Source organism: Stigmatopora argus, chromosome 11 (assembly GCF_051989625.1).
Source record: "Stigmatopora argus isolate UIUO_Sarg chromosome 11, RoL_Sarg_1.0, whole genome shotgun sequence".
NCBI lineage: Eukaryota > Metazoa > Chordata > Actinopteri > Syngnathiformes > Syngnathidae > Stigmatopora > Stigmatopora argus.
The window spans coordinates 15,908,938-15,922,842 of record NC_135397.1 but is presented as its reverse complement, the minus strand read 5'-3'; the positions used below and the strand labels follow the sequence as shown (position 1 = coordinate 15,922,842).

Below are 13,905 nucleotides of genomic sequence, written 5' to 3'. Positions count from 1 at the left end.
AAAATCACAGTTTGATTTTTAAAGAATTTATTTGGAAATCATGGTGGAAAATAATTATTTGGTCAATACCAAAAGTTCATCTCAATACTTTGTTATGTACCCTTTGTCGGCAATAACGGAGGCCAAACGTTTTCTGTAACTCTTCACAAGCTTTTCACACACTGTTGCTGGTATTTTGGCCCATTCCTCCATGCAGATCTCCTCAAGAGCAGTGATGTTTTGGGGCTGTCGTTGGGCAACACAGACTTTCAACTCCACAGATTTTCTATGGGGTTGAGATCTGGAGAATGGCTAGGCCACTCTAGGACCTTGAAATGCTTCTTACGAAGCCACTCCTTTGTTGCCCTGGCTGTGTGTTTGGGATCATTGCCATGCTGAAAGACCCAGCCATGTCTCATCTTCAATGTCCTTGCTGATGGAAGGAGATTTTCACTCAAAATCTATACATGTCCCCATTAATTCTTTCCTTTACAAAGATCAGTCGTCCTGGTCCCTTTGCAGTAAAACAGCCCCAAAGCATGATGTTTCCACCCCCATGCTTCACAGTGGGTATGGTGTTCTTTGGATGCAATTCAGTATTCTTTCTCCTCCAAACACGAGAACCTGTGTTTCTACCCAAAAGTTCAATTTGGTTTCATCTGACCATAACATTCTCCCAGTCCTCTTCTGGATCATCAAAATGCACTCTAGCGAACCGCAGACGGGCCTGGATGTGTACTGGCTTCAGCAGGGGGACACGTCTGGCAGTGCAGGATTTGAGTCCCTGGGGGCGCATTGTGTTACTGATAGTAGCCTTTGTTACTGTGGTCCCAGCTCTTTCTAGGTCATTCACTAGGTCCCCGGCTGTGTGGTTCTGGGATTTTTGCTGACCGTTGTTGTTATCCTTTTGACAGCATGGGGTGAGATCTTGCATGGAGCCCCAGATGGAGGGAGATTATCAGTGGTCTTGTATGTCTTCCATTTTCTAATAATTGCTCCCACAGTTGATTTCTTTACACCAAGCGTTTTACCTATTGCAGATTCAGTCTTCCCAGCCTGGTGCAGGTCTGCAATTTTGTCTCTGGTGTCCTTCGACAGCTCTTTGGTCTTGGCCATAGTGTAGTTTGGAGTTTGAGAGACTGAGGTTGTGGACAGGTCTACACCGATAATGAGTTAAAACAGATGCTATTAATACAGGTGACGAGTGGAGACCTCGTTAGACCTTGCTAGACCTCATTAGAAGTTAGACCTCTTTGACAGTCAGAAATCTTGCTTGTTTGTGGGTGACCAAATACTTATTTTCCACTCTATTTCTGAAATAAATACTTTAAAAATTAAACAATGTGATTTTCTTTTTTTTCCCCACATTCTGTCTCTCATGGTTGAGGTTTACCCATGTTGACAATTACAGGCCTCTATATTGACTTTAGAAGCCGATTCCAACCATTCCAAACTGACCTCAACCATCGCTTTTGGTAGGAGCTCGGCTCTGAACAGCTGTATCATAGAGTCCATGATGTTCTTCCATCCCTCTCTTAGAATGTTGCCATGCTGATGTGCGAGATCAAACACTGTCTTGGCAGCTGTTTGCGCCTTTGTGTTGCTCCCAAACACAACTGGAAGGTTTTCCACTGACTAAAAGAGAGAAAAAACAGTAATGTGATGGAGAGACAAAAGAATAATAAATGGTGCTACTACTTCTGAAATTAATTCATTCCAGAAGTGGTTTTGCAAATTGAATTTTTTGTAAGGAGAGAACCAGTCTACATGTAATCTGTGCAAAGGTTCCCAATTGAATTACCAAACCCTTTAAAATGTTAAAATATGCCAATTTTGTAAGAAATATGTGAGAAACACAAAAAAGGAGAAAAAAATAAAGAAAACAGTGGTTTCTGTTGTGGTCTGAAAGACTTTTTCACTGAAATAACTGAAACATGATAAAAAGAAACCCTAAACATCTTTGTAGCACACACATTTCTTCTACTTACAATTGCTATTCACATTTACAGCCCCAGCAATATTCACCTCCCAACTCTACTGTAGATCTTGTAACATTTTTGAGTAGCTAAAATGCTTTGCACACTTGTATTTTGCTCTCATTCTCTACGGATGGGTAAGTTCTCTTCTCACAGTGACTTGACTGTAAGCACAACTACAGAGTGCGCTTATAGGCCACTCTGAGAAAACAGTTATAAAAGAATCCCTTCATTTACAACCCAGAAACATAAATGAAAGCAACAGAATACCAAGCTACTGTATTATAACATTCAGATAAAATAAACAATGGGGTGTCTGTGAATGAATAACAGATTGTTTTTAGCATTTTGAAGATGCTTTTTTTACTTAATGGGTCGCTTAAAATGTTTTTTCTTGTTCTAATCTGTTGTGCATTCTTCAAACGTCCATACCAGATACAAATAATCAAATAAATGTTTTTCCAATCATAATCAGAAATAATTGTTATTTTTATCTTAAATTTGATAAATAAGTAATACGTTTAAAAAAAGAAAAATTATAACTACATACTACGAAAACTATTTCTTTAGTTACTGTTCCAATTGTTTCATTATTTGCTAGTTATGCTAATTAACTTGTCGTTTGTGGCCATTTTAGTTTTGTTTAAGACTCATGATGCAGTTATTTCTATTTGTCTGCTCTATGTTAAATATAAATTAATGCCATTTGCAAATTGTCCTGATAGTGCCGCAATTTGGCTACAACTAGCTACTTAGGTAACAGCCACCAAATAGGGGACCAAGTTGTAGCTATTCCCAAACCAACGGACAAATCATAGAGATTTAGTTTTTAAAAAATTGAAATGGTTTAACTTTACACTTCTACAGGACATGGTGACATAAAAGCAACATTTTCTCACCTCATTGCTCAGAGTGGTGAATTTGCACAGCGAGATGATCAAATTGTCAAAAACATCATTAAATCCGTAGTGAGCTGCTATCTTGGCACATTTTCTGCACATTTGGAAAGACAGAGAGATTATTATGAATTTCAGAATGACACCAGATGCTTGTAATATCCAGAACATTAACCTAACAACTACAATGTATTATGAAATGGAAACAACATATTTATTTAAACAACCCGCTTAAGGTCTGTGTGTAACGCCAATAAGTGTACATATTTTTTTGCAGGTATGTAAAAGTCAATCTATTAAAATTGGGATTTTTCAAGCCAGTTATTCACGCTCGTCACTGGAACTGTGAGTTCCTGTGCACCGTTTTTTTCTTTCGCGTGGACAGAGAATGGCATCATCAGCGTACATTTGGCAGGTGACAATCGAAGGACAACAGCTTGGCAGATGATTTATGTAAAGACTGAAGAGCAGTGGACCCAGCACTGACCCCTGCGGTACCCCAAGACTGTTATATCGCGAAGTAGATTTTGTATTTTGCATCCTGACGCACTGTGATCTTACAGATAAGTACGATTCAATCCAAGTTAGCGTGCTTGTTGAGAAATTAAAATTAGACAGTTTAGTCAGCAGTAACTGGTGGTTGATGGTGTTAAATGCCTTGTTGAGATCAATGAAGACCGCACAAATGACCCCGCCGTTATCTAGTTTTGATTTAGTTTTCTAGAAAGAAGCAAATCACCGTTTCAGTAGAATTATATTTTCTAAAGCCAAATTGTAGCCTGTTCACGGTCTATGGACTACTGTTAATGTGATCCACAATTTTCTACGCCCCTACCTTTTTTCAAGACTTTTGAGATGGCTAGAAGGATGCTTACAGGGCTGTAGTTGTTGGTTATTGTGGGGTTCGCAGATTTAAGGACCGGTGTTATGACTGAGCACTTCCAGTCTTCAGGGAAGAGACTCTCGTTTATGGATTTGTTTACAATAGTGGTTAATGGTGCTAAGAGAGATTCTTTATGGTATATTGAAATGTTACATCCAGATGAAATGCATATTTTTCTTTGGAGCTTTTGAGACCAGATACTACTTTCTCAACTAGTGACTGCGAAACTACGTGCAGATTAAAAATGGGTTGATTGTTGTTCAGTGGATTTGCTGGGGGATATTGTATTTGAGGGATGTTAGGTGTCAGTTCTTTTACGGAGTCTATAAAATAATCATTTAAAGATGTAGCTATGTCCCTTGGATCATGGATCTTTTTCTCCAACTGTAGTTCCTTTATTTGCATACCTCAACTATATTTAACGTCCGATTTGTATGTGATCTTTTTGTGCTCCGTTAGGACTCTAGCATGACGCCACCCCTTACCACTGGTGTCCACCAATGGGTTCTGGTTGCCACGATGACAGGGACTGACCGACTTGCACCTACAGATCCAGTCTGGCACCTTGGCAATAGAGGTGTGCAACATGGTCTACATGGACTCGATGTCCTTTGCCTTTTTCCGGACATGAGAGAAGTTTTGCCAGAGGAGGGAGTTGAACATTTTTTCCTAATGGGGGCTCCGCCAGGCATTCCCAGTAAACCCACAAAAAAACGTAAAATAGCCAATGTGCTTGATAAGAAGTGTTTATCAGAAACTGGAATTCACATTGCCGTGGTAGCCATAATATTGCCTTATACAACCACTTGACGTAAACAGGCCTTTCACAATACAGTAATTCCTTGACATACAAGAAATTTGGGATACGAGGAAAATTCCGAACAATTTTTTGCCCTGAGATACGAGACTAATTTGACATATGTGCATACGATGCGGCCGCTAGTTGGTCCTTTTCAAGCTGCACAGTCATATTCATGAAGAGAGGGAGGGGCTTCTTTTAATATGGATAAAGGAGAAACAATTATCTACGAATCTACGAGGACTTGAGCGTAAAGCAGCTGAGAAAAGCGATTCTTCAACGCCAGCGGAAACCTGCAAAGTGAGTCCTGGCTTGTCAATAAATTTTAAAAAACGAACTGGGATGCACTCAATCGGTTGCGAGGCATGCGAAAGCAGCAAGTTCAGACGCGAAAGCAGCAAGTTCCGACTTGAAAGCCATGGCAGAATACATGTAGCTTATGGAGAAGCACCATCAATTTCGTCACACGCAGTTTCTGCGTGTGATGACAAGTAGGCTTTTTGTGTTGTGATAATGACGACAGGGCCTATGTCCGATTATATTATTATATACATTATGAACACCTTCGCCCCAGTTATAGTATAACAAAGGTGTGGTTTCGTAAGCTAAGTTCATTTAAGTTATATTTAAAGGTTATGTTATGTAGTGTCACAAAAGTGTAGCGAACAGAACCAGTTGCCGTCAAGTCTCTCTCCTATGCTGCCTGCACGCACACCGCCGTTAGCCGCTACCGTCTGTTTCGAAGGCAAGAACTCCATACAGTACTATACATAATAATGTCATTTTATTGCAGATCATAACGACTGGATAGGTATTTGTCTCTTTGTGAGTGTAGATGGTGAATTACAACAATTCAAAAAAACATTTTTCATTGTAATATCCTATTGTTAGGTGTTTTTTTTCAGAGGGAGGGAATGGATTAATTTGTATTTAGTTAGTTTATGTGGGACAAAATTGATTTGAGGTACGAGTAAATTGATATACAAGCTTGGTCCCGGAACGCATTGAGTTTGTATCTCAAGGTATTACTGTACTCCGTCCTTTTTGTGGTATTAACCACAAACACAATGGGTAAAAATGATCTGTTCCCGAAATCATGCAACGCAAATCCCAACACAACCCCATAGATTCACAATTTTTTTCACTTTTCTTTTTCCACATTCATCCATGTGAAAGTGTCCAATTATGATTTTGACTTGTCGGTTCATCAAATAGTCTTGTAAGAGGACTGTATATGTTGAATGGTTTGATCAGCTTTCAATGCTATTTAACGCTAAAAGAATACTGTAGGCGTATTATGATAAGTGTCCAAGTCCAGTCCAAGAGTTAGTGACATAGGCACAGCTGCTTCTTCAATGGCACTTTTAGGGTTACACTTTGTAGAGAGTATTTAGTTAGAATTTTTTTTTTTTACATATCGTATATGTCTGTGCCTGGGCCTCAATTCTGTCAAAAAAAAGCTGATTGCGTCTATAGTAAGTGTCATTGTGTCTATTTCAAAACCTAAAAAAAGGAATTTTCCAACATAAACTGCATTACCTAAAACCTGTTATGGCCTTTTGGAGGATGTTCTCATCTAGACTTTTGTCAAAGACATAGGAAAGCGCTGCTATAGTGGGACCCCAGGTCATAGTGAATAAGTCATGGTCATAGCTGCCAGGCGGCAGGTGAAGAAAAGTCCCCTCTGGTGTCGCACCACGGTGTAGGAGCACACTCCACACATAGTTCTCCTTCACTAAACCGCTCTGCTCGTCTGGCATCACAATCTCATCATTCCTGAAAAAAAAAAAACGATTATTGCCTTATTGTATGATGAGAACAAATACACTATATGAAACTAATACATTACTAGCAATAAAGAGTGCCTGTGAGACTCAAATATAACTTCACGGAATAACCGAAAGAAAGGGCCTATAGACATTATTTCTCCATAACTATTTTACACTCAGTCACAGACTGTATTTGCTTATCGTCCTGTAACAAAAGAGTACCGCATTTTCCGCACTATAAGGCACATCTAAGAGCCTTCAATTTTTTCAAAAGATGACCATGCGCCTTATATATGGATTAATATTGAGCCGCAACAGGTCCCGCAACTACGGGTTACACTTTGCAGAGAGTATTTAGTTAGAATTTAGTTTTTTATACATATCGTATATGTCTGTGCCTGGGCCTAATCAATGGACTAATATTGAGCCGCAACAGGTCTCGCAACTACGGTAGCGCCACCCCTGACTCCATTTTCCTCCGTAGAAGAAGTAGTGCGTGGTGCATGCTGGGATATATAAAACAGCATTTTCATTTCTACCAAAAAAGAACCCTAATATAAAGCATTGTGCCCTTTTATTCCTTGGAATCTTTAAAAATACATATTTTGTCTGATTTATGTCTAAAAAGTTAATTGATTTTTCTTTTTTCTAATTTTCTATTTTCGTGTTTGACATCAAGTAGTGCGCGGTGGTGAATGCTGGGATTTATAAAAGGGCGTTTTCATTTAAAAAAAGAAGCCTGCTATAAATCATTGTGCTGTTTTATCCCTTGGAATCTTTAAAGATATTTTTTCCATCTTATTTATGTCTAAAAAGAGTAAATTGAGTTTTCTTTTTTTAAATTTTCTATTTTCGTGTTTGACATCAAGCTGTGTGCAGTGCATACTGGAATACCATGCATGCTGCGAACTTAAAATCAACAAATTTAGAGGTGGTCCTTCTTGGTGCTTTCAATATGAAGACGCAATATCTCCATCCGCACGCGAAGTACTATTTCATAGCAGCTGCCAGCGGACCACCAAGAAAAGCTGGCCACTTTCCACACATACTGCAGAAATAAGATTATTGAAAAATAGATCCGGCCAGAGCATATCATCAGTATGGACGATGTTCCACTTGCCTCTGATATTCCTGTAAACTGCACTGTGGATAAAACTGGAGCACGTACGGCGAATGTTATACCTTGCTGTTGTCAACAGATGAACTGTGTCACGAAAATACTAATACGGTACCTCGTTGAAAATAATAAAACAGTTGTTTATTCATTTAGGAGTGAAAGGAGTAGTCAGAAAGCTGATTTTGTAATCTATTAGTAAAGTTTGACTGACCTATCTGACTGTTTTGTTGACATTCCCGTTAGCGCAGCACCGTCTAATGGATGCAATACGTAAGACTACTATTGCGTCTTATAATGCAGTGCGCCTTATATATGGAATTTAAAAAATGTCATTTATTGAAGGTGCGCCCTATAATGCTTTGTGCCTTATAGTGCAGAAAATACGGTAATTAGAATTTGCCTTCAATTGCAGAATTTCACAATTTTTTATGTCAACTTTGACAAATAAAAGATGGAAATTTGGTATGTAATTGCATCTTATTGTCATTGTAACCGAGAAGGTTACACTTATGTAATAAACTATACCTTGTGTGTATCGTATTCTGTGTGATGAGTTTCTTCAGTAGACTGCAGGCAACAAAACGATTCAACATGATTTAAAATAACAATATTAAAATTATAAACCAGGAAAATGTGTCTCTTCACACACTGCCACTTTTATAACTACCCATCTTATTCATAGATTTTCTTGGAACAAACAAGGTTCCTGTTTTTTAATTTAAAGAAAAAAATGCATGTCATGATGACACTGCCACTTTGGTTGTGTTCAAAGTTTCTACAAAATAGCACAAGTGTTTGATTCTAACGTTTCTATACAGTCTATGGTTCTATTATAACAACACCCTTGAGTTCTCGTGTGCGCCAACGAAAATGCATCCTTAGCTTTGGTCAAGAGAAGACCATTGGTGAGACTACAGAAGAACCACTTCAGTCAAACTTCAAACCATGGACTTGTATTTTTATTTTTTTATATTTTTATGTAGTGATATTTTATTTTAAAGTTTGTGTGTTATGTTAAAGTTTTAGTTCATTTATGGTTTCAGAATGCCTCACAGAACAATTGGGATTTACTGTGTGTGGCTTCCCACATAGGCTGCTGCATTCAGAGAGCGCACTCATAGTGGTAATGTGAACCTGGTTGTTAAATACCTTTATGATCAATCTCATATTACCACATGGACACATGTTTATTGTCAGGTGTATTGTTTATATGGAAGGACTAACGTGGACTTAAGCTTACTTGATAGCATTGTAGATATCCTCAAGCATGTCCTGGTTGAAGTCATTGTTTCCATTAACCCCCTTTAGGTTCTTCTTGAATTGCTGTTAAAACAAAAACAAAAAAAACGCAAAATAGCATGTAATTCTCAGGTAAAAAAATGATCAGAAAAACTCATTTTCCCAGTAGATTTTAGCTAACAAAGCAGTTCAATGCTTTTACTTAAACTAAGCAGCAATTAAACTGGTGCTGGATGGGTTCACACTCATTGTGTTACTTTATATGGATAAGTCTCCAAACAGGGATTACGGCAAAGATCCTATTGTAAATAAACACAAGTCACCAAGTGATAACTGACAATGTCAAGTCTTCAGTTGGAAAATATTGGTTAAATGGGTATGCTTTCTAATTGATTATTCAACACTACAACATCAATAAAAAACCCAAGCAATATACTTTCAGCAAAAGCCATGTTTTGTTTTTGTTTGGATACAACATTTAGACTGAAGATAGTCTAAGTGTCAAGCCTATGTCCGATTATTATTATTATTATTATTGCGGCAAGAAGAAGCACAAATCAGTTGCATTGTTCAGGGCTTTACCTGTCCCATAGGAACACTGTACTCTCATCAGTACAAAAATGTCACCTTATGAGCACTGGAGTATATAACATACGAATAGACAATGTTGAAATAATAGCACTATAATTTATGCAAATGTAACTTAACAGCACTGACCTTACTCGTGTCACTTTGAACAGACTGTCCCACTGTCAACGAAAGACTCTGATTTATGCATTGTTGTGCGGCATAGTTCTTTCATCTAAAATAACCCCAGTGTCAACACATGGTGTGTTGAATACTACACATTGCGAGCTGCTCAGTTTGGCGCCACTTTTATTGGGCCTTGTTAAATTATTGTTTGGGAGCCCTTGCCTGCTGTGTGAGCTAGGGGTCAAATTTCGTTAGCGAAGCACCAAACACCATTTTAACAATGACATTTTTAAACAAACTAGAGCCTCCTTTAAGATTATTCACTATTGAAAACATATGTACAAAAAATAATGAACTAGGAACCGTGAAAGTTTAAAAATATATTTTAATCAATAAGTGCAGCCCACCCAGAAGCCTTTCACAACACACCGGAGTCTGTTTAGTCTCCAAAATCTGCAGCCGAAGCCCCAAAACACAACCAGACAACAGAGAAAATGAGGCTGCCTCCCCCAACCCTGTCGCCTTTTTAGGAAGAGTTCACCTCTCAAACAGACCACCACTGGCTACAGCTGTTGACTGAAGGCTTTCTGAGCCACCAATCTGCACAAGTGCAAATACTGCAACTCCCAGAGGAATGTCATACCATCAGGCACTGACATGCACCACAAAAAAATAAGAAAAACAAAGGGAAAACAATAGATACGGTATTTTCACACCTATAGGGCGAACTTAAGTCTGAAATTTTCTCTAAAATGGACAGGGGCAACCAATCAATCGGTATGCTTTTGATATGCAATGAATTCAAAATTCTGCACCCGGAACTGAGGCAGCGCCCTTTCAGTCGGTGTGCCCTATAGGCGTGAAAATACGGTATATAAATACTACAGTGCCTTGCGAAAGTATTTGGCCCACTTGAACTTTTTAACCTTTCGCCACATTTTAGACTTCAAACTTAAAGATATAAAAGTAAAACTTTTAGTCAAGAATCAACAATAAGTGGGGCACAATCGTGAAGTGGAATGACATTTATTGGATAGTTTAAACTTTTTTAACAAATAAAAAACTGAAGTGGGGCGTGAAATACTATTTGGCCCCTTTACTTTCAGGGGAGGAAACTAACTCCAGAACTTCAGTGAGGATCTCTGAAAGATCATTTTTTTTGTCTGATGATAAATACAATCGACCTGTGTCTATTGCAGTGGCGGGCCGTGAATTTCCTACCGACGCCTTGAGCTATATCTGAATCAATCCAACCCTCAAAAACTATTTTATGGCTATAAAACCTTTACAGCAGCTACAGCTGCGACACATAAAAAAGCATCAATAATAACCTCATACAATTGAAATATTATTTAGGAATATAGCCATATTTTACTCACCAAAAATGCTTTTTATCTGTACACAATATCCATCCTCCTTTCTCCTTCTTTTCTATCGCCATCGAAGCTAATGCTGAAAGTCGAGCCTGTCCTGTCGTATTTCTGCCATACGTTTTTATTCGATTTAGTGCTGAAAATGTTCGTTCCCGGTTGTGACAGGCTTGCTTGCTTCGGAGTTGTCCTACCTTTCTTAATGATGTCCATCTTTTTTTCTTGAAAAGTCCGTCTTGAAAATGGCTTTGACAGTAAATCTGCAAACGAATCAATTTCTTCTCCTCCTTCAGTCATTGCGGGTTGATAAAACTGCTATAAAATCAACACAACAATATATTTGCTTGTGCAGCTCGCTCCAGATACAGTTTGGTAGCTCTGGCTAGTCCACTATATCCTAAGCCAATCATAGTTGGTGAAAGCATTTATGTATCCCTACGCGTACGAGAAGGCCTTGACATATCCCTACGCCTGCGAGAAGGCATTGGTGTCACCAACTCGAAATCTGATTGGTTAAAGCAATAGTTTTATCGATGCTTGTTTTATGCAGCAGAGCCTGCAGAACTGATTGTGAAGGCCTCAAAGCAGATTTCTGAGCCTGGCAACAAATAATTGCTGAAATGTAATTGGTTAGATGTTTAAATATAAAAACATCTGGAAGCAGCGCAACCAGGGGAAAAGCAATGAAAGGAAGGTGACAGACAATTTGGAATTATTTTATAACTATTCATGGACAAAACATAATTAACATCAGTCTGTGATGCAGATATTTTTTTAGGCCTGCAGAGAAGGCCTTGCAGGCCCTGACGGTCCACCACTGGTGCATTGATGTCTACATATATGCACCTGCTCTGTGATAGTCACAGGGTTCTGTTTAAAGTACAGAGAGCATCATGAAGACCAAGAAGCACACCAGGCAGGACTGAGATACTGCTGTGGAGAAGTTTAAGGCTGAATTTTGATACAAAAAGATTTCCCAAGGTTTAAACATCTCAATGAGCTCTGTGAGGGCAATCATATTCAAATGGAAAGATTATCAGACCACTGCAAATCTACCAATACCTGGCCGTCACTCTAAACTTTCACCTCGAACAAGGAGAAAACTGATCAGAGATGGAGCCAAGAGGCCCATGATCACTCTGGATCAGGGGTGGCAAACATGCGGTTCTTGAGCCGCATGCGGCTCCTGGCCAAAATGAATGTGGCTCTTTGCTTTTTATCATATTTTGTATATACTGTGGCTCTTTGCCTCATTTCTAAAACACACTCAAATTCATTAGGGCCCATTAAAAACAAATATTAAGTAAGGGGAAGAAAGTGTTATGGTGAATAATATAGTTTTAATTGTGAGTTTTTGTGTCTGTCTGTCAGTGTGGCTCTTAAACTCTCACATTTTTGCTCTTTGTGTCTAACTTGTTCGCCACCCCTCCTCTGGATGATCTACAGAGATTACAGCTGAGGTGAGAGTCTATCCATAGGGCAACAATCAGAAGTACACTGCACAAATCTGGCCTATATGGAAGAGTGGCAAGAAGAAAGCCATTGTGCAAAGATATCCATAAAATGTCACGTTTACAGTTTCCCTTGAGCCACCTGGGAGACACATAAAACATGTGGAAGAAGGTGCTCTGGTCAGATGAAACCAAAATCTAACTTTTTGGCCACAATGCAAAACGATGTTTGGCATAGAAGCAGGTCATCACCCTTAACACACCATAGCCACTGTCAAACATGGTGGTGGCAGCCTCATGGTTTGGTCCTGCTTTTCTTCAGCAGGGCCAGGGAGGATGGATAAAATTGATGGGAAGATAAATGGAGCCAAATACAGGACCATTCTGGAAGAAAACTTGTTGGAGACTACAAAAGACCTGAGACTTAGACGCAGATTGATCTTCCAACAAGACAATGATCCAAAACATAAAGTCACATCTACAATGGAATGGTTCACAGAGAAACATATCCATGTGTTACAAATCCAGGTGTTACAATGGCCAAGTTAAAGTCCAGACCTGAATTCAATCGAGAATCTGTGGGCAGATCTAAAGACTGCTGTTCCCAAACGCTCTCCATCCAACCTCACTGAGCTCGAGCTGTTTTGCAAGAAATGATGTGCAAAACTGATTGAGACATGCCCCAAGCGACTTCCAGCTGTAATTGCAGCAAAAGGTGGCGCTACAAAGTATACATGCAAGGGGGCCGAATAATATTGAACGCCCCCATTTTCACGTTTTTATTTGATTAAAAAAAGTTTAAAATATCCAATAAATTTCATTTCACGATTAAGCCCCACTTATTGTTGATTCTTGACAAAGAGTTTTAACCAGTGGTGGACCGTCAGGCCCTGCAAGGCCTTCTCTTCTGGCCTAAAAAAATATCTGAATCACAGACTGATCTTAAATATATTTTGTCCACGAATACTTAATTCCAAATTGTCTGTTAGCTTCATTTCATTGCTTTTCCCCAGGTTCCGCTGCTTCCAGATGTGTTTTCATATTTAAGCATCTAACCAATCACATTTCAGCCATTATTTGTTGCCAGGGTCAGAAATCTGCCTTGAGGCCTTCACAATCAGTTCTGCAGGCTCTGCTGCATAAAACAAGCGTCGATAAAACTGTTGCTTTAACCAATCAGATTTCGAGTTGGCGACACAAAGGCCTTCTCACAGGTGTAGGGATACGTCGTGGCTTTCACCAACTATGATTGGCTAGTAATAGAGTGGACTAACCAGAGCTACCAAACTGTGTCTGGATCGAGCTGCACAAGCAAATATATTGTTGTGTTGATTTAATAGCGGTTTTGTCAACCCGCAATGGCTGAATGAGGAGAAGAAATTGATTTATTTGCAGATTTACTGTCAAAGCCATTTCCAAGACAGACTTTTCAAGAAATGCTGGACATCATTACAAAAGGTCGGACAACTCCAAAGCAAGCCTGTCACAACTGGGAACGAACATTTTCAGCACTAAATCGAATAAAAACTTGTGCCAGAAATACGACAGAAGAGGCTGGACTTTCAGCATTAGCTTTGATGGCGATAGAAAAGAAGGAGGAAAGAAAGGAGGATGGATTTTGTTTACAGATAAAAAAGATTTTTGGTGAGTAAAATATGGATATTTTCCTAAATAATATTTCAATTGTATGAAGTTATTATTGATGCTTTTTCATGTGTCGCAGCTGTAGCTGC

The 13,905-nt window shown here is 39.0% G+C and overlaps 1 protein-coding gene across 4 annotated transcripts in view; it reads right to left on the bottom strand.

Annotated features, from left to right (window-relative positions):
- The window catches only part of gbf1 (golgi brefeldin A resistant guanine nucleotide exchange factor 1), a 117,995-nt gene that overhangs the window by 30,398 nt on the left and 73,692 nt on the right, over positions 1 to 13,905 (bottom strand). For all 4 annotated transcript variants that reach the window (XM_077612445.1, XM_077612447.1, XM_077612446.1 and 1 more), the window contains 4 exons: positions 8,660 to 8,742; positions 6,073 to 6,309; positions 2,855 to 2,948; positions 1,438 to 1,614 (listed from right to left, as the gene is read on the bottom strand). In XM_077612445.1, the coding sequence (XP_077468571.1) occupies positions 1,438 to 1,614; positions 2,855 to 2,948; positions 6,073 to 6,309; positions 8,660 to 8,742 (591 nt within the window). The remainder of the gene's footprint in view (positions 1 to 1,437; positions 1,615 to 2,854; positions 2,949 to 6,072; positions 6,310 to 8,659; positions 8,743 to 13,905) is intronic.